This window comes from Typopeltis vanoorti, chromosome 6, assembly GCF_054136105.1.
Source record: "Typopeltis vanoorti isolate ZY-2024b chromosome 6, IOZ_Tvanoo_1.0, whole genome shotgun sequence".
Classification (NCBI taxonomy): domain Eukaryota; kingdom Metazoa; phylum Arthropoda; class Arachnida; order Uropygi; family Thelyphonidae; genus Typopeltis; species Typopeltis vanoorti.
Genome location: NC_143554.1, coordinates 136,331,515 through 136,359,422, shown reverse-complemented (window position 1 = coordinate 136,359,422; position 27,908 = coordinate 136,331,515). Strand labels below are relative to the sequence as shown.

The 27,908-nt window shown below is 34.8% G+C and overlaps 1 protein-coding gene across 1 annotated transcript in view; it reads right to left on the bottom strand.

Moving 5' to 3' along the window:
• Positions 1-267: 267 nt before the first annotated feature.
• Positions 268-27,908, bottom strand: part of LOC150105974 (epithelial sodium channel subunit beta-like) — a 114,062-nt gene continuing 86,421 nt past the window's right edge. The window contains exons 8-15 of the mRNA XM_090394603.1: positions 26,926-27,050; positions 25,153-25,322; positions 24,947-25,045; positions 21,605-21,710; positions 18,849-18,918; positions 7,904-7,958; positions 2,272-2,343; positions 268-581 (exon numbers count right to left, since the gene is read on the bottom strand). Of these exons, the coding sequence (XP_090250729.1) occupies positions 450-581; positions 2,272-2,343; positions 7,904-7,958; positions 18,849-18,918; positions 21,605-21,710; positions 24,947-25,045; positions 25,153-25,322; positions 26,926-27,050 (829 nt within the window). The 3' untranslated portion in view covers positions 268-449. The remainder of the gene's footprint in view (positions 582-2,271; positions 2,344-7,903; positions 7,959-18,848; positions 18,919-21,604; positions 21,711-24,946; positions 25,046-25,152; positions 25,323-26,925; positions 27,051-27,908) is intronic.

Here is a 27,908-nt window from a genome sequence, read left to right as displayed (position 1 = left end):
TAGAAAACAGTCACTTTTTCAATCATGCGAAAACATTTTGAAATGACCGAAACTCAAAATAATAATAATAATAACAAATCCATTTTCAATTTTGTTTCTTTATTTACAGAAACTTTAGAAAACCTGAAGTATAATGAATATAGTTGGAATATTTATTCAAAAATATTCCAACTATATTTAATTCTTAATTTATTTGAAAAAATGTTATGATAACATTTATTCATCTTAATAATTGTTATGATGAATTATTAATTATTCCAGTTTATTGGATGCTCATCCATATTAAAATTCATCATAACGAATAACAGCACATCAACTTCACAGCTACGATATTTTTCTCCCTTGATTGATTTCTGAGTAATTTTTCATTTATAATGAAACACTATACAATATTTGATCGGAATGATTCAGATTGGAGCGTAGTTCCATAGTAAGAAGAAGCAGAAGCATTATGATTGTGTTCGACGCAACGAGGCAGTCGTAATCAATACCAAACTCTCCAGTAGGTCGAAAATTGCTACTAGTGATACTCCAAGCCATATTCCGATGAGTCCGCCAATGTTAGTAAATAACTCAACAGTCTGCAAAAGTAAATAAATATAAATAAAAATTAAATCAATAAATAAAAATTAAAATTAAATAAATAAATAAATCTTGTAAATAGTAGAATGCTTTCCCGCATGGTTACAAAGTATATTAGACTCTAGAAGGAATTATATCCTTGTCTTTATCCTATGTCCAAGCGGAAGCAAATAAAGTTTGCGACCAGTATACTTGGATATTGTGGCTACTGACTGAGGCTATCGGTGGAATTAACATCAGTTGCTCGATTATCCTATAGAGCAAACAAACTACTTGAAGAATCGCTACTTAGATCGGTTTCGAAATTGGAGGTCTCATCAGTGCTAGCTAGATACAGGAAGTTACAAGGTTAAATGAATGCAAAAGTTAAAACTGGTTAAAACACTGATGTTAAGTCAGCAACCACTATGCAGATAGACTAGTGGTGGATATACTTTACGCGTAAAGTTTGATTGCTGATATTTTGGTTAAGCTTTAAAACAAGAATATTATCTCTTGTCAAGTGTAATATACTTTGTAACGAAGCGGAAAAACGTTCCACAAATATGTCTGATGCGGTGTATTTATTAATATTTATTATGTGATTACACTAGTTTATATTTGTATGTTTTGGCATTGATTTAGCTTTGGTATCTTCCCGAGACTAGCTCCCACTGATAATACACCCAGTATGGGCGGAAATTGGTCTGGATAGTGAAACACCACGTAATTTTTGCATTATGGGAGATTGAGGCAATTAATGTGAAGTAAATAGCCTAGAACTATATACAAGATCTATTCGTGAATATGGTTGTTCGCAAACTTCGTTTGTTTATACTTGGCTAAAGGATTAAAACAAAAATATACTATCTTATCCAGTATAATGTTTGCAAATGTTTCCTACCGAAACAGAAGATGGAAATGTTGACCGAAATTAAACTTTAGTGTTTATGAACATCTTAAGTAAATGAATAGAAAATAATAATGAAGCTATTAAATCAATAATCCAATCTATCATTAATATAATAATTAAATTAGTCATTGAAGTAATAAAGTTAATATTATGCCAATAAAATTGTTAATGAAGGAATTAGATTTCTTATTGAAATAAGTAATTCCATTTATTATTAAGATAATCAAAATATTATTAAAGTAATAAAGAAATACAAAAAAAACGTAAATTTAATAATTTCATTTATTTTTTAAATAAACTCATAATTAACCTTATTATTAAAATATGCACATTAATTGAAAACTAATATTAAAAAACTGATATTAACTAATATTAACTATAAAACTACTAATAACTGAAAACTATTAAAACTAATATTAATATAAAAAGTATTAATTTGCTTAAATATTAACTTAGTCACTTATTTACTAATTCTTATATATTATATTATATATATTAACTAATTCACTGAAATAATCACTTCGGCGGCGATGCAGAAGTATACAAATTATGTAGATATTGAATCCAACATTATTTCGGCTATATTCGGCTTTGAAATAATGTTGGATTCAATATCCACTTAATTTGTATTAACTAACTCACTTATTTACTGTATTTGGGGATACATTACTGTAACTTTGCTTACTGGGCAAGGGACGATTGTGTAGTTTATGTTACATTTCTTTATATGTAAAACAAAAACCAGTGCTTGGGAAGAAAGTCGCGAAAGAAAATTAAATGCAAGGCAAAATACTCACATCAAACTTTGGTTTGTAAGAATGCACTTCCATGAATCTGTCCATCTCGAAATCCATAAAAATTGATCTTCCCTATAAAAGAATATAGACGTTTGTCATTTTATAAAATTTCAAAGAAAACTTATGTGTGTGCGCACGCTCACGCGCGCGCGCACACACACACACACACACACACACACACACAACAGTCATATTTGTGACACTAACTGCAGTAGATAAACTTAAGTGAATCCTGGCTACTTAAATCCCGAATTATTTCAATATCATTCAATTCGAATTTCTTCATATATGAGCTGATAAATTTATCATATTGATAATTCATTTCAAAGTGTAAAACAGCTCGTTCATAGAAATTTCTTCACTTGAACCGTTGTTTATCTACATGTATGCCAAACCACTGGATATCAGATTCAACATGGTAACTAATCAAAAGAAGGCGGTTGGAAAAACAAAGAGACACAGGGACTGAAGAATACAAGAGATTACATTGAGAAGTCAGAAGAGCCATCAAGCAGGACAAGGAAAAGTTCTATACTAATAAATGTGAAGAAATAGTGTTCCAGATGAGAAGACACAATTATAAAAGGATGTTTTATTTAGTTCGTGACTTAAAGCACAAGTTTAAGCCTAAATTGAATGTCATCAAAGACAGGAGTGGATCATTACTAATGGAAATCAAAAACAGATGGAAAGAATACTGTGATGAACTGTACAGCAGAGTGGATAAAGAAAATGGGGAGCCCTCCCCACTAAGAAAATTTTGATTTGGAACCTCCTCCACTTAGGCATGAAGTTGAAAGAGCAGTTAAGCAGCTTAACAGCAATAAGGTCCCAGGTGCAGATGAAATCCCAGCAGCGTTAATGAAGGCCACAGGGGACGGAGAGATAAGAGTGTTTCATAGATTGCGGGAGACAGGATCAGCCTAGAGACTGGAAGAAGTCAGTTTCATACCACTACATAAGAAGGGTGAAATGAAGGCATGCAAGAATTATGGAACTATTAGTTTGATATCTCATGCAAGCAAAATTTTATTGAAGATCATGGATCTTCAATAAAATTAATATAAATAGGATATATATTAATAAATAACTAGAGATCAAATCCTTAGACAGATCATAGAAAAATATAAATAATTCAGACTCAACCTGGTAATGTGTTTCTTAGACTACTCTAAAGCTTTTGACTGTGTTGAGCATGTGAAACTGTGGGACGTAATGAAAAGAATGAGTTTTCCTCAACACGCTATCAGGTTAATGGCCAATTTGTATAAGGAGCAAGAAGGCCACAGTAAGAACAGGTGTTGGATTGACTGACTGGCTTCAAGTTGGAAAAGGAGTTAGGCAAGGTTGTTTACTTTCTCCCCAGTTATTTAGAATATATGCGGAGGACATCATACGTGAAGCATTGGATGAACTCAGAACAGGAATTAAGATAGGAGGCAGATTGATCAGTAATCTGAGGTATGCTGATGATACAGTACTCCTTTATAATGACATGGAATGGAAGAACTAGGACAAATTCTTGACATAATTAACAAGATCAGTAAAAACAGAGGGCTTCAAATAAATCCTAGCATGACAAATATTATGATTCTCAAAGGAAAAACAAACGGAGTCAGCAAGTGTGAATACCTGCGATCAATTATTAATGTGAAGAATTGCTGTTCAGAAGATCTTAGAAAAAGGTTAGGAATGGCTAAAACAACAGTCAGAGACCTGTCTCAAATCTGAAAGGATGAATCTATCTCCATGATAACAAACTTGAAGATTTTGGATGCAGTTGTTTTTCCAACAGCGACTTATGGATGTAAGACTTGCAACCTAAAGAAGTCAGATAAGAAACGGTTATCTGCTTTTGAGATGTGTTGTTACAGAAGGCTGTTGAGGATATCATATACCGAAAAGCGTACAAATGAATGGGTGTTAGAAAAGATCAGTAGAACTTTAAGGCTCCTTAAGGATATTGACAGAAGAAAGTTAAAATATTTTCGACACATAGAAAGGATGGAAGGGAGACTTCTCAGAAAAGTGACTGATCTTCAGAGAGTTGAGGCCACCAGAAAAATCGAAAAACAGGACCACATGTCGAGGACTGGTATCGAACATCAACGAGCATCAGAGTGACCATACGGCATCTGTAGATGCCCAGTGAACATAGTAGTAGTGCCGGACCACAAATTAAACATTGAATCTAAAAAACGATTTAGATATGTAGGTGATTTATTATTATTATTATTTTAGATACCTCTTTAGAAGTATCCGCACGATCCGTGTTGAATTTTCTGCTATTTTTTTCATATCAATCCATGTCGCATTAGCGAATATCATATGATAGGGAATTGTCGTATTGAAAAAGTCATGCGTTTATTCCAAAAGCAACTGACATTGCACTTTCTTTTTAGAGTTCATCTTTCAACTAAAGATACGAGTTCAAATCTGGAGAAAGGACTCAAGATCACTATATCTCATCCATCAACATTCACAGCTGGGATGGTGCAATCGGACATAAAGCGTTTCCAACTCTCCTCCAAATCCATACTCATTCACTTCTCGACGGGCACCTTCGTGATATTCTTTACACTGGTAAAGACCTGTTTGGCGTTTGCCACAGTAGATATTAGTGTTTTGTAAAACTGCCCTTTCTTTGAAACTAATACAGCGCATCTCTTCGCTTACTCCCTTTGTGGTATAGAACGAATGAACTCAACAGTCGTCATTTCCGACCGTTCTGTTCATTCTCCCAGCGTGTCATTGAAGATAACGAGAGCATGCAGATAACCATTGCTATATCCGTGTCCCCTAAATGCATAAATAGATTGGTTGATTGGTCAACCAGATAACAGTGTTAGCCTACTGGACTGCGTAGTTGCCTTCGATGTGTGACTTAATGTGTCACTACATATTAACTTCTAAAAAATAAATAAAAAATAAATCCTTTAACGCATTTCATTTCCACCAGACTAGGGGAGTTCCTTCGGACAATATTGTTTTCTTTGAGTACTTTAAAAAAATCCATAAGTAAAACAATAATATCTTGTTCGTATTAAATCCCATAAATAGCTATAATATTTTCATCAATCAATAGACAAAGTTAGTTACACAAGCAGTGAAAACTTTTTTCCCTAAGTTTTTTCTGTTGACTGAAAAACTAGGCTCAGAAGTGTCAGACCACAATTGAAATTTTGCACGTGATAGAATGTGCAGTTTATGAGTGGTGAAAATGAATTAAATAAATAAGTAAGATCTTTTATACACAAAATGAGTAGTTGGAGCACTAGTAGCCCAAACTAACTCTAGGAAAATTGGGAAGATCAGTTCCTAGCTGGTCTCAGTCTTTAGCTATAAGCATTAACTAGCCCAAGGCAATCAGTGATTTCAGAGAGCCGGGAGGGGGGGGGGAGTGATCAAGAAAATGCGACGTTCTATGTTATCGATATATTTCGAGAGTAGTTAGTTGAAGACGACAGTGATTTCTAGGCATTACGTTTTCATGTCCCCTGAATTGTTCAGATGATAATTCCTTAGATAAATTTCAGTCAGTTTCAATCCTTGACCACTTCTAACAGTCGATGACCTACCTGGTCCGAAACAAAAATATAATATATATATATATATATATATATATATATATATATATATATATACTGTTTGGAAAGAAATCAACGGACATCCCCATGGGTATGGTGTTTTGTGACATGTAACGAGTCAAGTGTTTTTAGTCGGTATAAATTGGAAGAATATGATTCTCCCAAGTCGAATGCAATGGCTGCATGAAGGAAATTGACGGAGGTTCAAAGAAGCGTTGTGAGAGGATGTAATGTTGCAGGCCTATCTGTTGGTCAAATTGTTGACAAATTGGGCCAATCCAGATTAACAATCAGTGATACCATACTAAGACGGAAATGCAGAGAATCAACCTACCACACTCACTGAACGTAGCTGTAGGGTACTACAAGAGATAATAAGTAAAACCGGTATTCGTCGCCTGACGAGTTGAATGCGGTGTTCCGGGCATCGACTGGATTACGAATCTGTACAAAAACAAACAGAACGGAAGGTCAAACCATGGATTTCCATGGTAGTATATGCATGTCCCACATTTCCCAAACCAACATGCAGCATCATCTTTAGGGGTGCAAATAGCATGTACGGTGAGACGTGGAAAGCTGTGTCACGAAGCGAAAAATCACGCTACACCTTCTACTGAGCACATGTGGCTTTTCGACCCAACTGACCATTTTCTCTTTCAGCAAGATAATGCACCCTGTCATAAGGCTACTGCTGTAACTGCGTGGTTTGTGGACATGAACGTGGTTTGTGGTTTGTGGACAACAGTCCAGGATCTCATTACATGCCTACAGGAAGAATGGTCCAAAATTTTTACTGATCGCTATCTTTGTGAGCTTGTGGAAAGTACGCCCCTTAGAATTACTGCAGTCATCGCAGAGAAAGGCAATCCTACATCTTATTAAGGTCGCTGCCTGTTCCTCACACTATGGTGTCCATTCACTACTTTTAAAGCAGTGCATGTAATGTTTGTTTGAGACCAGGTATTAATAAATACACATGTATTTATGCACATAGTAAATACATTAATAAATTTACATTACCCTGCATGGTGACAATGTAGACCGATAGATTTAAACTCTTCAGCAAGACAAAGTTCTTTGTCACAAGGTTCACGCAGAACTTCCACTGTTCGTATTTCAGATAGTTGCATTTTCTATAAGCGAAGTCCTCGTCGATGCGTAATAATAATTCCTAAAGACTTTATCTAGTATTGAATTAGAGGTTTTGCTCTGTTAAGGTTCCTGCCTAGTCTCTGAAGAGAATCAACAAGTTCAAAAGAGTGGTCAGAGCAGTGAAAAAACCTTAACAAAATGCACTACTAAAAGACGAACAAACGGACTGGACAGTGATTGTGTTCTTTTAAGTAGTGCAAACTAAGGCACACCTATGCTGAGGATTGTATTCACATAAGCTCTCAGTTCAAATTTAAGAACTTTCGAAGTTTATCTATAAATATTCGGCTTGGGAATAATGCTGGATCTTTAATATCCACTATTTCTATGTAACTTAAGTCGAAAATTACGACGTAAATTACTTCCAATATTTCGGCTTTCTTTAGGAATTAATATATTTCCAGTTCCCTATTATATATATTTTATAATTAATTAACATATTAATATATTAATATATATCCCGGAAGAGTTCAAATGGTATTTTTGAAGGCCTGGTTGGCCGAGTAAGCGTATCCGCTCTCCAGCCAAAAGGCTGCAGGTTAGAATCCCGCCTTGGGCATGGATGTCTGTGATTGTCTGTGAAAATACTAGCGGTGGTGGTGGGCGATAAATGGTTTTAGTGCAGATGATGCGGTTCGCTGTAGTTGGTGGATTGAGTGGTGGAGATGGAAAGTTGTGGAGTAGATGTCCTCCCGCGATGAGTCTTTGGCCTCCTTTGAGGTGTCACGTAATAATAATAGTCATATTTTCTTAGAACTTCAGCAATATGATTAGCATATCCTATTTAAATGTACTATGTATCATGTATGCTTCTGATGCACGGTTCCATTACTTCTGGTGATCTAGTATAAGTTATAGTTGTAGAAGCCAAAATGTCTCTATATACTTACATTATCCAAAGGGCCTACATACCAATCTTGGAGACTGACTTCATATTTCCAAGTCCTACCAAATAAATGAATAAATAAAGTAAATCACACACACACACACACACACACACACACACACACACACACACACACACACACACACACACACACACACACACACACACACACACACAGACACACACACACAGTGGCCATAATTAAACTTCCTCAATTCAGAACTTATGTAGCTCGATCTAACAATCAGAATTTCACGCAATTTGATAGGGAGGAAATCAAGACATTAGAAGAGAAATTCCTCGAATAAAGTAAAACATTCGTTCGAAAAGTCGCTGGTAGGGAGAATATGACGCTGTTGTAGTCTAGGACTGAAAATGTGTATCAAACGAAGTTGAACCTGTTTTGCTGGCAACTTAAGAGCTATGAAATAAAGTGAAAACTTCACAAAAGCATTCCTATTGATAGTCATGGTCAACATACTCCATACTTTAGCTTATCGCGCGTAATTTGTAAAGTTATTTTACCTTAACGAGTGCAATGCATCAGCGGTTCTTCGTGAGATTAGAACCCACCAGAACTTGCGTACAGGTCTTATGTTAGCTAACGCAGTTAGATTCAATGATTTGGAAGTTTCGAGAAACGGGATCTTCGGAAGTTCGATCTGGAAGAGAACCGACAGCAGTGCCATCACGGGTAATTGAAGAAATTGAAACCGCGATTGTCGACCGATCACGCTTGCTGGTAGTAGCAGCGCCCGTGGAGTAGCGCGACAATCGGATATGCCTTATTCTATAAACTTATTAAATTTTATCCATTCAAGATCGTCACGTACAGCAATTGATACAAGAGGGTTATGATAAACGATTGACCTTTGCTCTGACGTTTCTTGTCAGATTGGAAGTCGAAGATTCTTGGCTTTGGAAAATTCCTTTATCTGAAGAAGACTGTAAACACCCGAAATTGTCGAATTTGCTTCCGAATCGCTTCATGCTCTCCAAGAACACCCATTAAATCACCGAAAAGTACCGTTTTGTGTGGTTCACAACAGATTTTATAATAGGGCTGTTATTTTTGAGGATATCACCACAAAATAGATTTAAATTAGGCCATCAACAGAAAAGGAGTAGTGCTGAACAATTAGGTCATTCCGCAACTTCAGCAATTACGATATCTGAACGAGACAATTTTTATGCAAGATGGAGCACCCTCCCCCCTCATTGCATGACCGATACAGCAGCTGGTACAGTATTATCATTTCACAGAAGAGAGAGTGATCAGTCGTTTCTTTCCAGTTGTATGGCAACCTTGCTCTCTTGATATTACTCCATGCAATTTTTGGTTGTAGGATTTCCTGAAGGCCAACGTCCATTGTGGCGCTATCTCGATCTTGATAGCCTTAAAGAAAAGTGTATCAGGGACCGTGACGAACATTCCTTCAGACATGTTCTGTTGTTAAGAATGCTGTGTATAGGATACAATTTCTGGTTCAAGAGAAGCAGGTCCTCTTTCTCATTGATATCACCTGTGCTCGAGTTGTGCAACAGGTTTGGGACAACACTTACTCTCTAGTAACCGTAATGCTGTAATTACTATGCTAAATTAAATTGGTTAAACGTTTTAATGACGTGTTATTCATAAGTGTAAAGCATGTTTATAAAGTTATTTTACCTTAACGAGTGCAATGCATCAGCGGTTCTTCGTGAGATTAGAACCCGCCAGAACTTGCGTACAGGTCCTATGTTAGCTAACGCAGTTAGATCAATGATTTGGAAGTTTGGAGAAACAGGATCTTTGGAAGTTCGATGAATGCAAATGAATGTAATCCTTCATTTCAGTTTAGTTATTGATATTCATTTTTTGGTCGGTTTTAACGCTTTGTTTACGTAGTAAACAAAGTCATATTCTCCTATCGGCGACTTTTCAAACTACCGTATTTTTTTTTTTTTTTTTGACATAATCCTTCCCATTCCCATGTCTTGATTAGTCTCAAATTTTGTGACACTTCGATTGCTGGATACAGTTACATAAGCCTCTGAATAGGGGAATTTTAATTTTATTATTATTATTATTATTATTATTATTACATCAACTCTCATATATATAATTTCCATTCTTTGCTAATTTCATCGTTAACCAGGAATAAAAATAAAACTGTTACATATTTTTAGTGAAATATCAATATCAGAATATGTAAAATGCACACTAACGTTACTGTTGATAGGTAAGAGATTTAAATTAATTAAAAATTCACTTTTTTTTTCATTAAATCGTTTCTTCTTACATGTGACCATACGTAGTGCGGCAATTAGAAATCAGATGTCATTAAATAGCAATTACTGGCTCTCTCTTTTGGAAGTATATATATTATTTAAAAGATCAGTTGTTTTTCAACTATTGTGTATATTGTTACTTATCAACACTATGTAAAAAGTTATGAGAAGATAAGTGTAAGTCCTTTAGTGAGTAGTACTGAAAGTAAGTACTTGTAGTAAGTACCATTAAAATAAAATAAAGAGTCAATAAGTTTCGTGTTAAGATGGAAAAAGTGCCACGGAAACATCGGAGTGGTGAAACAAGCTCATGGATAATAAATATTTGTCATCTGCAACATGTTTCTGAGTGACGTAAATTTCTGCCATTGCAGGGACTCAGAACGCTAGAACATCCTACTGTAGGCCATCAAAAGTGCTCGACCAGAACTAATGCGAAATTTTGATTGAAGCGTAAATAATTTAAAAATATGCCAGTCTCATTTTCTAGTTGCTGCACTGTGTACATATATTGATTAAAAATGTTTATGAATTAAAGGACTACTTCTTGCTTTTAACCCCTGTCGATTACCATTCTTCTAAGTATCCAAAAAATTCACCGAAAACAATTTATCGAAAGAAATTTATCGAACGACAATTACTGAAATGATATCGAAAAAACAGTTAATCGAATAAACCATACATCAAAAGACATTTCATCGAAGAACAGTTAATCGAAAAAGCAGTTAATCAAATACACAATTTCTGGAAAAGCAATTCGTCGAAAACCAACAATTCATCGAAAAATCACAGTTCCTCGAAACTACAAATCATCGAATGAACAGTTCATCGAAAAATGAATTATATGATGAAACGAAGTGCATTTATCAAATAAAACTGTAGTTTTTATTAGAATAACTTGTGATGCAGTTGAAGCTTGGCATGATATGCACTGTATTATTATCATTATGTGACACCTCCAGGGAATCCAAAGACTCATCAAGGGAAGGTGCCCACTCTACAACTCTCCGTCTCAACCAACTACAACAAATTGCAACTACCATTATCATTTACACGAATGTCATCTAATAGTCACCACGACCACTAGTATTTTCAAGACAATCACAAACATCCATGTCCACGGCGGGATTCGAACCAGCAGCCATTTAGCTGAGAGCGGATTTGCTAACCACTTGGCCAACCAGGCCGGCTTTATATACACTATCTACCAATAATTGTCCGGAGAATCCCTGTTATTTGAAGTTATGGAACATTCCAGGTTTGTTAATAACAAAAAAAAAACCGGTGTACATATAATAGGAATCAGTATTTCATCGTAGCAATTGAATTCAGGTGGTATGGCAACACGACATGAAATCAGGGATTTCGAGAGAAGTGTCATCATGAGCACATTGGCGGCACGTCCATACGTGCCTTTGCCGCCCAACTGGAGCGTCCAAAATCAACGATTGGCTATGTAATCAATAAATGGAGTCGCTCTGGCATCACTAGTGCAGGAAAACAGCCAGGGCGGCCGCTGAAAATGACTGAGAAGGACAGTGAGTGTTAAAACGGGTGGAACAGAAAAACCGCCTGCAATCGGCACAGATCGTCCGTGATATATTCTAGAGCGCCAGTAACACCACGGCAAGCTGTCGCTGAACTCAATGCTGCTTTGAGGGAGAAAAGGAGACAAATTTCACCTGATATCTGCCCTTCATCGGTGGAAAGATTCCCTGAAAGGGTGCAGGGTGATCAAAGCCAGAGGTGGGCATACCCGATATTAGGGTTCTGCTGCTGGTATCAATTGCAAATTGCTAAAGTGCCCGGACAATGATTGGCAGACAATGTATATCAGATTGTGTGTGTGTGTATGTGTGTGTGTGTGTGTGTGTGTGTGTGGTAATTTTTCTTTTTTTTTCCCTCTTTTTTTTTTGAGGGATGTTCCTTTCAGCCAGTATATGCGATTCGTGTATTTTATGTGTTTAACACAATCTGAAAAAGATTATGTAAAAAATCTTTATATCGACATGGATACTTTATTGCATGGAATTCTTACCTTCATAATTAAAGGCGCCTATTACTACTATTACTGCAAATTATTATTGTTGTTGTTGTTGTTGTTAGTTTTAATAATTATAATTATTATTATTATTATTATTATTCTCCTCATCATCCTCTCGTATCAACCTAATGGTTGGTGCTATTGCAATGCTATTACTAGGGAATATTATAGAAAAACATGGTTTCCTATTGTCTTTTTTGTCTGATAAGTGTTTCCTGTCTGTAAATATGTATGTTCATGGGATTGGTTTACCTGTCATCTCAATATGAGGGCTAGTAACTCGCCTTCAGTTGAAGGGACTGATAATAATTATTTGTCATAGGTGGAATGGAATTCGAACCCAAGTTTTTCAACTAAAGGGCTTCGTTTATACCGACTGAACTACGGAGGCTCATTAATTATTACTATTATTAGTAAGACGACAAGATATTCTTGAGAAAGTCAGAAATATCAAAGTCTATACAAATAAAAAGCTCGGAAGACATAGATAGACTGCCAGAGTGAAACAAAAGACTCTAACTTAGTTCAAAAAGAAGACCTCAACACAACAAAAATGAATGTGAACCATCAGATAGATGTAATTACACCAGAATACATCAGCAATTGTACGTTTGACTCGCTTGATGCATGGAAACTACACAATACAAGCGAGAGGACTCCTAATTTTGCATATTAACATCAGAAACATCCAAAAACATTGGTTATTGTTACAGGCTTATCTGAGGAATTACACCAGTGTTATTGATATATTGGTCCTAACAGAAGTATCCATAACTACTAAAGAAGCGACTGCTTTCCAAATTCCAGGCTTCCAACAACATAGATCATCAAACAAAAAGAGGGGGTGGAATATTAATATTTATCAAACAAAAATTAATAGCAAAAGAAACGGTCTATCAGTTTGAGCATGCTGAAACCCTCTGCCTCGAAATCATTAATACCGCAAATACTCAGCATCCCATAATACTAAATGCTATTTACAGGCCACCAAACTTAAACATGATAAAATTCTTGCACGAACTCAATTGCTGGCTTTCACGCCAAGAAATATGCTCAACCGAATACCTAATGATAATCGGTGACATAACCATAAATATTGCAAACGAAAACCAGAACAACACTGTACAATACTTAGACACGCTATCCATGTATAACTTAATACCAACAATAACATCATGTACTAGAGAAGAAACATTCGGAAATACTATCACTGCCTCCTGTCTAGATCATAAACATCCGAGCACCAACAAACTGGTATACTGCATCAGTCATGAAGTGCAAAGTAGCAGATCATTACCTGCATACTAAGACAATATCCATGCAATACCCCACAGATGAAAAACAACACAAAACAATAATAGACGATAACCATCCAACATAAAAAACACACAGAACACCACTACAATCACTCAGATTGATACAAAACGATACCTTGGAATTTACTTCGATGCAGATATGAACTGGAATAGCCACATAAACAATCTACACAACAAACTCCGAACAATAAGTGGCAAACTCTACAGGTTAAAAGACATAGTTCCCATACGCCTAAAAACACTAATATACAAAGCACTGTGCCAAATTATAGTAAGATACGCTACAACAACGTATGCTTTCTGTGCACCCTACAAACTAAATAGATTTATGTCATTACAGTACAAAATGATAAAACTGATCTTTTGGGAACAAACAGACTTTATATACACTGCAATGTCAGAACACAAAATACTGAACAGGAAAACATTTATGTCACTATGCAGCTTTGCTAAAACATTATTTCGATGCCAGCTATGGGACAGTCGGAAATACATATTGTGCGCGTGCGTGTGCGCGTGAATACAGTAACTTCTCAACACAGCAAACAAACCAATAAATAATAACTAACTGGTGTCGTCATCAGACAAGCTTACAAATAAGCTTCGAGGATGAAAGCTGAGAAATTACATCTCATCCAAGATAAAAAAAATAAAAAAAAATCCAAACCCATATATCACATTTCAGTGCTGTACTTACAGCGTTTAAATATAATTTAAAAAAAAATCAAAATTGTAAATATATATAACTCATTGTTAAATGAATAAATGCAGTATGACATTATTATTATTAATATTATTGTGGTCCCTCTGGATGATCGAACGACAACAGCATTTCTTCTTTTTCCCGTCATGGAGACAAATTTCAGTGATTATACTTATGCCATTGATTACGGGGTAGCCGATGGAACTCTTGATTTAGAAATGATGTCAGAATTGAGAAATGAGCAAATCATTCCACCCGTTACAAGAAATGTTAATATCATCCAATGCAATTTAAATGGTATAGTTACCCCAGCAAGCAAAGAAAAACTAAATGAACTATTACTACTAGCTGACAAACATGATGCTGATATCATCTGCATCCAGGAAACCAAACTTCGACAAACCAACAGACTAAAAATTAAAAACTATGAAATCATAAGACAGGATAGGCCTACGGAATAAAATGGAGGAGGGCTTCTGACACTAATCCGAAACTTGTCATATAAAGTTGTTGAGTTAGACATAGTATCAGAAGGAACTGAAATACAAAGAATCCAATTACTGGAACCAAGTAAAAAGCCATTAAACATATTCAATTGTTATCATTCTCCTGACAAACCTGGACCAAATTTTTCCAACCTATCCCATCTCATTGACGAAAACTCCATTATCTTAGGAGACACGAAAGCAAACACCTGTTATGGGGTTCTGAGGAAATAAACCCAAGAGAAGAAAACCTGAGTAATTTATTAGATGAAACAGGACTAATAACTCTCAACAGTGGAGAACCTACTTATCTGTCTCATTCTTATGATACAAAAGATGCCCTAGATATCTCCTGATCTTCAGGACAAAGCTATTTGGTCTGTTGTGGAACCAGTAGGAAGCGACCATAATATAATATTAATCAATCCGAACCCAAAAATGACTATACCCACCCAAAAAAGAAAATATCATTGGAACTTCCAGAAGGCAAATTGGGAGAAATACAAGAATGAAGTAAATAAAATGCTGAAAGATCACACATACCATGATGACTTAGACAAAGACTATATAACTTGGAAGAATACTGTCCTAAATGCAGCAAAGAAAAGTATCCCAAAGGGCTATAGGAGAAGAGTTATTTCAAACTACACAAAGGTTCACCAGGAACTTGCCAGTAAAATAACTAAACGAAATGAATTATTTAACATCTTGACAATTGGAAGCTCTCCAGAAACTAGAATCGAGTACAACAAGATAAATGCTGAAATTAAACAAAAATATAATTACTAATTATATGAAGAGCCAAAGCTTCAATTCTGAGATGGTTCTTCTTTGGCTCTGTAAGTTCTGTTTGCTGCAAACTTGATATTAACTAGGTCTACCTTCTCACTGATGAGACCTCAATAAAGGTTGAAACCGGTCTGGGTAGTGACCTTCTCTCATAATGTAGAACAGTAATACACCTCCAAGGAGCCGGGTTTAACATTATGTGTAAATACCAAGAACAGTGATCGGAGTTTGCTCCACCTTTGCTATGAGTTGCTTCAGTGTTGCACTACCAAATGGGTTATGTGTTGCACTATCCAGCTATTTGCTTACACTTGGACTCGCCGAACTTTATTTATATAGTTTCTATATTCTGCATGAAACTGTTTGAATTTCTTATTCGGCTATGAAACAATATGGGATGTAATATCTCTTTACTTAAACAAAAATATAATCTATTACAAAGAACTAGGTGGCAAGAATTTTGCCACAACTTAAATCCAAACACTTCAGATACCAAACTTTGGAAACTGACTGCTAATTTACAAAGAGACCTACCAAAGGCAAGAGAGACTAATGCGCTTAAAGATCCAGATGGAAATATCAAAATTCGAGATAAGGAGATTTGCAAATACCTTCGCGTTTCATTTTCAAAATATAAGCAAACTAGAGATGAATACTAGAAAAGACCATCAAATATCGAAACAGGCTCGACAGCAGAAAAATGCTGCAAACTCCCCAAAATATCAAAATAAGCTATTCTGGGATCCATTTACAATCTCTGAATTGGGAGATGCCTTGGAGAGAGACTAGATATAAATAAATCATGTGGACCAAATAATATACAAGGAATTATGATAAAACATATTCTCCTAGCCCTAGATTGGCTACTTCGCCTATACAACAATAGACTAAAACAAGGAAAAGTTTCGAAAGACTGGAAGATAGCCACAATCATATCAATCTTAAAGCCTAACAAACCGCAAGACCAACCAGAAAGTTATAAACCAATTTCACTGACTTCAATTCCAGGCAAATTAATGAAAAAATGATACTCCAACGTTTGATTTACTATCTAAACAAAAATAGTATACTACCACATTTTCAGGCTGCCTTTAGAAGAAATCACTCAACAACTGATCAACTTTTTTTACTTAACCCAAACAATTCAAGATAACTTCCAGACCAAACCTACCATATCCACCATTGCAGCTTTTTTTTAGATTATAGCAATGCCTTTGACAAGGTTTGGAGGCAGAAACTCTTTTCCAAACTTTGTCATATTGGAATAGAAGGGAAAGTTCTTAACTGGATCTATGATTTTCTAAGAAATATAACAATTTGAGTTAGAATAAATAATACCTTTTCCAAGAGAGTGAAAATAAGACAGGGACTCCCTCAAGGTAGCATTTTGAGCCCCTCCTTTTTTCCATCTACTTAAATGACTTAAATAAAAATATAAATAAAGAAACAAAGATAGCTATATTTGCTGACGATTTGGTCCTATTCGCAGCTCACAACAACCAAGAAACAGCAGAAGGTCACTTCTGCTGTTTCTTGGTTGTTGTGAGCTGAGTCAAAATTAACCCTACTAAATCAGAAGTCTGTATTTTCACTATTAATAACCACCTCAGAAAGTGGAGACCAAAGATTAAGCTAAACAGTCAACTAATTACATTTAATGAAAATCCCAAATACCTTGGAATTACTCTGGATCCATCGCTAAGCTTCAATAAACATATCAACAATGTTGCAGTCAGAGCAAAAAGAAGACTAAATATCATGAAACGTATCTTAGATAAAGAGTGGGGAGCCGATGCTAAAACCTTAAAAGTCACATACAATGCTATTATCCGACCCATAATGGAATATGCTTCGTCAATCTGGATGCAAACATCACAAACCAGTTTAGATAAGCTTATAAAAATTCAGAAAAATGCAGCTAAAATCATATGTGGACTATTATAGTATCTACGAGAATCATATGTGGACTAAGGAATGCAACTCCTGTAAAAATAGCAGAATTCGAATCCAACCATGTTCCCTTAAAAATTAGGTGGCAAGAAAATCTTACCAAATTTGTAGAAAAAAGAGCCAACCTTGCACATCATAGAACAAGTGAACTTTTTAAAAACTGGAAACCAACAAACAGAATAAAGAAAAAATCAACAATGCATGAAATCATAGAAAATAAAATTCCCTTGGATTGTCCAAATGAAATAGCCGACTAACCAGCATTTTCTCCAAATCAAGACAGGAAAAATATAGTTATCAACTCTGAAATAGGGAAACATGAGAATAAAAGCCTAGAAAACCCTGAAATCTTGAGATCATTAGCCCTTTCAAAAATAATGGAATATGGACCTGACTCAATAAAGATCTACACAGATGGTTCCAAAAATCCAAATGGCAATTCTGGGAGTGGCATATACTGCATCCAAATTTTCGTTCTAATAATATCTTTGTCATTAGATGGCGAACATTTCTTCTTTTCTGTCAAATTAAATTTCAGTACTCTTCACCATAACTACAATATTCTCGTTCTAATTAACAAAGTCCATATTTCACTTCCGTACAGAACAACACTCCAAACATATTTAAGGAATTTTTAGTAATTACAAATTTATTTGTGAAAACAATGAATATAACACCTTTGTTAAAACTAGTTTTGCTGTTGGAATTCTACTTGCTGTGTCTATCTTACTTCAATATTCATTCCTTTTCAAAGTTCAAGTTTTAATATTTACAACTTGAAACTTAGAGAAGAATCTCACCAATTATTATTTATTATTATTATTATTATTATTATTATTTGACACCTCCAGGGAGTCCAACACTCCTAAGAACTTAGCAGTTCTTATGGAAATATAACCTTCGTCATCGGAGGGTTGCTTTCGATTGCACTACTTAGAACAATAGACTCTGACCAAGGAATCCGTATGTTCGCCTTACAGTAATGCTTGTGTTAGGTTTCACTGGCCTGAGCCGTTTCACACTGTCGGTTCTCATACCAGGCAACCTGGAGAGCAAACATTCTCTCAAAACCATGTCAGTTCTATACTATCTTCTTCATAAGCCAATTCTCAGAAGGTGCATAATCAATTACAAAATTCATATTTTATTTATATTTATAAATATTGTTTTTTTTTAAATAAATCTTCATAACCTTAAAAATATCTGGCAGTTCTATTTCAAAGTCAACCATCAGTGAAAATCAAACATTCTAAGATCTAATCATTAAAGATACGTTCATTTCTCAATGCGGCTTCTATCAAATATCTAAGAAATATAACTAATCTTAAAAAAGAGGCAACTCGCAAAACTTAATAAGAGATGCACTTATTTCAAAGTGCACAGATACTTACTCACATGCAGGCTTGCACCTCTTTGAACAAAATACCTCATCATCGTCTTTTGCAATACAATCCGTCAATCCTATGAATGAAAATTTATTATTTGTTCATTTATGAAGCGTATCTACATAATTGAAGTATACATATACTGAAATATATTTAGTCTCTTGAATAGGTAATACATCCTGTACAAATTATTAACGTTGTGTATGGAAATTATGCTTTACTGAGTCTTAATAAAATGTTGCACCTTCTTACGCTATAGAGAATTTGCTAAGCAAGTTATAAAAAACAACGCCGCGATGTAAAATATATTCAGTGAAAGTAATCTGAATAATTATACAATAAATTTATGGATAACTAATTACGAACGAGGGAGGGACAGAAAAGTTCTGACAAACACCTAGAACAAAATGATGTTGTAGCAACTGATATAACTACAAGAAAGAACATACTAGTAGCAGAGTTATGAAGATAATTTATGCTCTTTTATTCTTATATCCTGGTGTGTTCTTTCCTTTGGTTATATCAGTTGCTTTAATATCACTTTTGTTCTAGGTTTTCATCAGAATTTTTCATCTTCTCGTATTACGTTTATCGAAAATCGATGTTACTATATGCTAACTGTAACACTTGCGCTAAAAATGAAATGGAAATTTTTGTTCGCAAGTAATTCTTTATTATGTAGGCATCACATCTGTGCTGTCGTGAAGAAAGAAAATCGCTAATTGAAGGAGTTAAAAAAAATTAAAGACAATACGAGGACGGAAATAGTAATCATCATCATCATCAAATTCCTGCCATGTACCTTCAGGAAGGGATGTACAGGGTAATGAAAATGTTACACCTTTACTAACTTCCGATCAATTTTCCTTCAAATTAGACTATCTGCTAATATTGACAAATTCCAATATTAACACATCTTATATTTCTGTCTTCTAAGGCACTTTTCATTATGTCAATCCACCTATATCTTGGTCTACCTCTGGGTCGTTTTCCTGCTAACCTAGAATATAACTTGTTTTACTGATCTTTCCTTTCTCATTCTGTTTAGGTGACCATACCAACTGAGATTAGCTCTGCTAACTCATTCCTGGATGCTAACAATGTCAAGTTCTTTCCTAATATCCTCGTTTTAATATGATATTGCCATTGATGCCATCTGTTCATGCCCCTAATCTTTCTCAGGAACTCTCATAACTATTGTTTCTAGTCTCTGGTCAAGTGTTGTATTTCTAACCCAGCGCTCAGATTCATAAGTTAAAATTGGTTTGAACACTGTCTTGTATACAGTTAATTTAGTGTTTTGACTAATTTCTCTTTTATTACATATAAATTTATTCAGTTGACTTCCTACCATTCCAGCTTTGTTGATTCTGTTCTATTCTATTTCCATATTTAATTTACCGTCTTCACTAAAAATAGTGCCTAACTAGCTGAAATGTTTCACTTGTTCTATAGGTACAGCATTCAGGATATAATTGATGGTTTCAATGTTTCTGCCTATTTTCTTTAATAAAAAGACAACAACAAAGAAAATAGGTGGAAACATTGAAACTATCAATTATAACCTGGATGCTGTACGTATAGAACATGTGAAACATTGTCGTTGTCTTTTTATTACTGCTTTTCATACCAAATATATTACAACAGTTATTCAATTTAGTCAGGGAATATTGGACTTGTACTAGATTTATTCAGAAGTATAACATCATCTGCATAAAGTAAAGAGCTAAGATTAACATCTCCAGTTTGGATATCAGGTTTAATACCACTTTACTTCATAATGTGATCCATATAGCTGATGAATAACAGTGGGGAAAATGTGCACCCTTGTCGTTTTACCTCAAACTATCTTCCTGTACCTCCTTCAAGTCTAACTGCTGACTTAAACTTAGAGACTATGTGTTGCTGGAAATGTCTCCGAGCTTAAAGAAAAAAATTACTACTTATAAGTAGCGGCAATTTAAAGGAAAAAAGTGAATTGAAATATTACACTCCAGTGGAATCGTTTTGTAATGAGGGGAATTTTAATATTGATATGAATATTCGATAGATATTATAGTATGCAAAACCATTATAGTTCATGGAATGGAGATTCGAAAATATATTAATCGGAATCAGGCACAATGGAGTTATTCGAAAATATTTATGAATATTTAGGATCAGAATAAATGTTTTCTGAGCTATTATTAATTCCATGATATATAACTGAACGAAAATTCGAATTAAATAAGAAATCGGAAAATACTTTTTCTAAGTTCAAGTAATTTTCATAAGAATTATGCGCAGATTAGGTAATAAATTGGCTTTTAAGTAGAATGTGTACTCGGCTCTATTAAACCGTGATTGTGGATTCCTGGATGTATCTGGTCATTATTTAGCAGTATAAGTGGTTCTGCAAACACGGTTGACTGGCTAGACGTCCTTAGACACGGAGGAAAAGTAAAATATCAATCTCCCTAACCACAGTTTAATTTCTGCTAGGATATAAACAGGAACCGCATCTTAACAATAAGATAAGATTTGAGGACGATAACATTTCGTTACATTAACTCGCTTAGCTTAAAAGATAGTTAGCTTGGTTTAAATTAGTAACTGATAAGGCTTTAGTATCCTCAGTTACTAGGGAAGTTCATCAAGAACCTTCCTGTTCATCAGGGATATTGAGAGAGGAAGGATATTAAATAAACTTCTAACGCCAACACTTAATATCAATCAGGATTTTTATTTCTTTACTACAATACACATTGATCATGATAACTTACCGCCTTGATTACCTCGTAGGTCAGTATATGGAAAAAATAGCGGGTTCACCTTGCACCCTGGATCAGATTCCAAAGCCTTTTTGAAGTAACATTCAGTAAAACAGTCCTGAAATATTACACGAAAGTACTCAGTGCACAATGATTTGATATTCTATAAAAATTATATCTAAATATGAAGAAACATTTGAATAATAATATACGTGTATGAGATATTAGTCTGCTCTTCTGTTTCATCATGAATGTATTGTTTTGGGTTCCATGAAAATTCATCGAAAAGGCAATTCATCGAAAGGCAATTCATCGAAAAGGCAATTCCTCGAATGAACAATTCATCAAACGAAAATTCGTCGAAAAACATTTGAAATATTAATGATGGTCTTTCCAATTTCTATGGACGGAAATATGACTGACAAGATTTTCGAGAAAATAAAGACCAAATGCTCTTTGGTGGCACAAATTGCTAAACAGAAGTTAGTGTACTTTGGACACAAATGAATAATTGGAAAAAGCAATTATGTTACAAAGGTTGAGAGAAAGACAGCGAATGAATCAATGGATAACATACAGGAACTTACCAATATGAAATTACAACAGCTGAAAGAAGAGACAACAGATCAAATTACCAAATGCCAGAAACTACTAGAAGGCATATAACAAGAGGAAATATGGCGCAGTTGTCATTAAATATACATAACAGAACGAAAACCAACTGCATTCTCAATGCAGAAGCAATAGAAAAAGCTGAGTTCCTTCTTTGTTTTCTCAGATTTCAGATATATGACATTTCAGTCAATGTTCCAGTGAACTCATTATTATTATTATTATTATTATTATTATTATTATTATTATTATTATTATTATTATTATTATTATTATTATTATCATCATCATCATTAAGAGAGACCTCCAAGGAGTCAGAGACTCATCGAGTGAGGCCATATACTAGCTGTATATCGCACTAGTTATCATACTTATTCTTGAATTCCTTTACACTGCTTGTACTCATAACATCCGAAGGCAGTCCATTCCAATCACGTACCACCCTATGAAAGAAAAATCTAGCCCTCACCCCTTTCTTAGTGGCATTCATTTTCAGCTTCCACGGAAGCCCTCTTATCCTTTCTCTACCCTCCATCAAATGAAAAACTCCATCAATTGATATCTTGTATGACCCTTTCAGAAGTATGCAAGTCTCAATCATATCACCCCTCTTTCTCTTGTTTGCTAGTGTCTGCAGTCTACAAATTCCAAATCTCTCTTTATAATCAGTATTCCATAATCCTGATATCATTGTTAACACTCTCCGTTGCACTCTCTCCAATATATATATCAGAATCACAACGGAAACCAGGAGACCAGACCTGTGAACAGTAGTCGAAGTGAGGTCTTATCAAAACTTTGTAAAGAGGCAAAATGGCATCCTTATCTTTACATGTGAACGTTCGTTTCATCCCTTAACTTCAAATTCCTATCTACTAACACTCTAATATCCCTAGCCTCATCAGATTCTTCAAGCATAATCCCACCAATATAGTACGACGTTGGATATCAAGCCGAAGTGAATGATTTTACATTTACTGGCATTCAATTGATATCCATTTTCCCATGCCCACAGTTCCAGCGTATTTCAAATCATTCTGCAAGTACTGCATATCAGCAACATTCCTGATTACCCTACCAATCTTTGCACCGTCAGCAAATAGTTGTATAGATTGAATAACAGTGAACCTAGCACTGATCCTTGTGGTAAACCAGTGGTTAAAAAGATTTTTTTTTTAATTTAAAAAAAAAAGTTTAGTAGGGTAATCAGGAATGCTGATGATATGCAGTACTTGCAGAATGATTTGAAATAGGCTGGAACTGTGGGCATGGGAAAATGGATATCAATTCAATGTCAGTAAATGTAAAATCATTCACTTCGGCGTGATATCAACGTCGTACTATATTGGTGGGATTATGCTTGAAGTACCTGATGAGACTAGGGATATTGGAGTGTTAGTAGATAGGAATTTGAAGTTCAGGGATGAAACGAACGTTCACATGTAAAGATAAGGATGCCATTTTGCCTCTTTACAAAGTTTTGATAACACCTCACTTCGACTACTGTTCACAGGTCTGGTCTCCTGGTTTCCGTTGTGATTCTGATATATATATTTTGGAGAGAATGTTAAAGTGAGGTCTTATTATGGCCTTGTAAAGAGGCAAAATCACATCCTTATCTTTACATGTAAACGTTCGTTTCATTATCCTACTTATCTTTGCATCATCAGTAAATAGTCGTATAGATTGATTTGTTGATTGAAAGAGTTGTATAGACAGTGAACCAAGCACTGATCCTTGTGGTAAACCAGTGGTTACCTTAAATCTTGCAGAGTCACATCCCTCGTATACTAGTGTTTGATATCTGTCAGTCAGCCATCCTCTTATACATGCTAATATTTTTCTTGTAATCCAAACCCTATTCTCCAATTTATGCAGAAGTCTGCCATGCTGTATTCTGTCCAGAATCTTAACAAAATCCAAAAGTAACATGGTGTATCCATTCCCCTTGTCTAGTGCAACGGTAGCATTGTTATAGAATGTGAGCAAGTTGCTAAAACATGACCTTCCCTTAGTAAATTCATGCCGTTCATTGCAAAGTAGAGATTCACTCTCAATCTATTTCTGAATGCGAGTCCTAACCAATTTTTCCAAAATTTTCACCACCACTCCTGAGATACTAATTGGTCAATAGTTGGCTACATCTGTCTTTGCACCACCCTTGTGCAATGGAATTACCATACATTCCTCCCATTTATACGGAATCTTCCCTGTTCTGAGACTCATACTGAACTCATGTAGAAGAGCAAGAAAGAAAAAAATCTGATTTGGTTAATTTGGAATTAGGGATGAAGTTACTGAGTTTAGGTCTACATTGTTTTCTGCTACGACAGCAGATCCGTTTGGATTCTTCAGTTTGTCGGTTATCGGTGTAGAAAAATTCGTTTTTCCAGGAAAATCCTATGAATGGGAGAGTGACTAACAAGTTCTTTTCCACTTATCAGAGCTGCCGAAAATCTTCTGTAAGCTCTTATAAATGTTATTTCTTACTAACATCAGTTTTAAGAGACCACTGTTGCTTGCTGAGGTGGAATGAAATTCTCTGCACTACTCGAAAAGAGATTGTTTTTTCAGCCATCCTTCTAACTAAACTCAACTCGGATTCGGGTACAAGTAGACTTCCAAATCAACAACATCCTCGCTGCCCAATAAGATTTATTGACTTCAGAGTTGGACCTTATAATACTGTGCATAATATAATATAAAATAAAGTTGGTTGATTCGCTGAGATGTTAAAGTTACCTCGGATGTCAGGGTTGCAATATTGTTGTTCGTCTTCTTCACAGATAAGTAGTCCATGCAGTTCGTTTCATAAGGAGGAGGAAGGAGTGTTTCTTTTATCTGTAACAGTACAAAATATCAACAGACGAATAGATCCTATTCATCAATCATCATATATTTAAAGGAATTACAAGAAACAATTCTTGTAAGAAATTTAACAAACTTACAGTTTTAACGTGTACATTGTGAATTTTTTTGACATTTAAGAAATTATTTTTATTCACGCCTTGAGGACGCATGTATGGAGAGTGAACGTTAAGATAAATTCCTGGTTCCTCCTCTGAGAAGACGTATTCTTCTGGATGAACATCTATGAATACTTTGAAGATATAACTGTCTGAAAATATTAAAACGGAATATTATTGTTTGTTTAACTTAGATATCGTAGAACAGACAATAATTACAGATAGGAAAATTTGTAATATTGTAATTTGTTGTAATAAAAAATTTTGAATAATGAAAATTAACACACGCTCATATTCACAAAAACGCAAAAAAAAGTAAACTCATTGCCAAAAAACTTGGTTGTAATGACGGCCGAGGGAACTACAGCTAAAAGGTCTATGTATTATATCTGCTAATTGAGTGTATTCTCTTGACTAAAATCCTTGCACGCAGTTCCTGCTACATCCTGATAATTATTAAACCGAACATCAATCTTACGTGTGTAAAGATATTACCAGAATTATCGGTTGTAGCAAGAACTTGTTTCTCCTTTCTGTATGTATCATTCAAAGTGAAGAAGAAAACATTTGATTTTTTGAGCTTCGCGGAGTGGTTAGTATTCGCTCTCCAACCAACAGGCTGTGGATTCAAACTCGTCGAGGAAAGAGATAGGTGGATCACTTTTATTGCCTTACAGTATTAAACCATTCACTTGTTTATGAGACGATGACGTGGATTGTAAATATTCCTTGTGTTGTTTAGCAGAGTTCTAGATTATACATATAATTTATATAATGTAGAAAGATTAGCCCATCCATATAAATATTTATGTGAAGCTATCGAAAATAAAAGTTTAAACTTTAAACTTTTAGTAATGTTACTTGGGATATACGCTACTTATTTTATTTCATTGGGTAAATATTCCTATCATATTACAGACCACTCTGAAACATTCTTGACTAAAATCATCGTAACCGATTGCTGTTTTGCAGTCATCGAATGTTACTTCTAACCAGCCTCCTTAATGCATGAATAATGCAGGGGGGGGGGGAATAACTGGAATAGCATTGCGGTTTACAAATGTAGCTCAACTAGTCCACGAATTAATGACGATTTCCTTCCTCTAGGTCAGTGGTTCCCAACCTTTTTCCACTTGTGTACCCCTTTTCAACCCATTTCTATAAATTGTACCCCTTGTTTTTAAAATTGCTGTTTTTAAAATCCTAACACATTTGTTCAGCGCCTATCTTAACGTAAAATGGCGAAATGAGGTAATGAGTTGGGAAAGGAAAATTGCTACTCTAAAAGTCCAAACTACAGATTTAATTTTACAATATTCGTAACACAGAAATAAGTATAACTTCATGTTAAATATTGATAATGATGATCAAGTATTTAACAAACTTTTGATTTATTATTATTATTAATAATATTTGTTTGTGTTATCTGAAAAGTCGTAATAATTGGTATACAGATCACTAGCCGATTGAAACGTTGTTGTTGGGATTGCTTTGATGCACGTAGTTTCTTGAAATCAGGCTCAAAAGATGCAAGATACTTGTTTACTTTACCTGTTTTTCCGCCATTACTGATTATTTTTCGTGTACCGCTGAACGGCCCAGCACATACCCCCCGGGGGGTCCTCGTACCACCCGTTGGGAACCGATGCTCTAGAAACCGATGCTCTAGACCTTTCGATATTCTGTCTAGGATAATTATATTCAAAAGAAATTTAAATTATAAATTTAAAACATAAAAACTGTAGGTGTTATTACCCCCTTGTAACTTCATTGGTTTCATCTTTGGTACTGTAGGATTTCGCCTTGAGAAGAACGTCACACATTTCCTGAAACTTCCGTAAGTATTAATATCCAGTAGTATCACGTCCGTTGCATAATTGCTACAAAATATGAAAATGTATGAATTATGTATTATTTGTTCTACTATTCTATATACAAAATCAATGTGATTGAAAAACTCTCTCAAGATATCTATAACGTTTTGGGATTTTATAAATAAATCATTTTTCCAATGAGTTGCATTAAAAAAAGTTTTGTAGAGTACCACAAAGAACATGCTAATATATGGCTTGTCCGCAAGATGGCAAAGGTAGATAATGCAGCAATTATTTTTAGCAACACCAGCAGAGATTTGAAATTTCAGTTCCGGAAAAAATTTAAATCAAATTTTCAAAACGTCCTGTTTGAAAAATAATCTAGAATGCTTAAGGGTTCAAAAATTTCTATAATATTCATCTTTTAGAAATTATAGCAACTCGTTCATATAGTTTTTGAAATTTCCTACTTCTCAGTAGAATTTTCAGTCTTTACTTCTATGTATTGAAATACAGCAATCCCTCGATTAATGAGCCTACGATTAGTGCGTTTTCGATTGGTGCGTCATTTTTTTTCTATACCCAAATTCGATCAGTGTGCCTTTAAATTTCGAATAGTGCGCCGATATCTTAAAAATAAATGTCACGGATTTTAAAAATTTTCTATGTATACATTTTTATGGCTAACTATTTTAAAAAATCACTCACCAGGATGAAATAGTCTAGATACCGATTTAAAACATCTTACAAAGTTATTTTTTAATGAACTATACAGTATTGTACTATTTCCATGTACACTATCTTCCAAATTTACCGCAAAAATTTATGTCGTCCGCTAATTACATAGCATTTTGATGATCATATCTCGTGCCTCCTTTGCAATTGTTTTCCTTATTTTTTTTATTTTAAAATATTTTTCCCAAC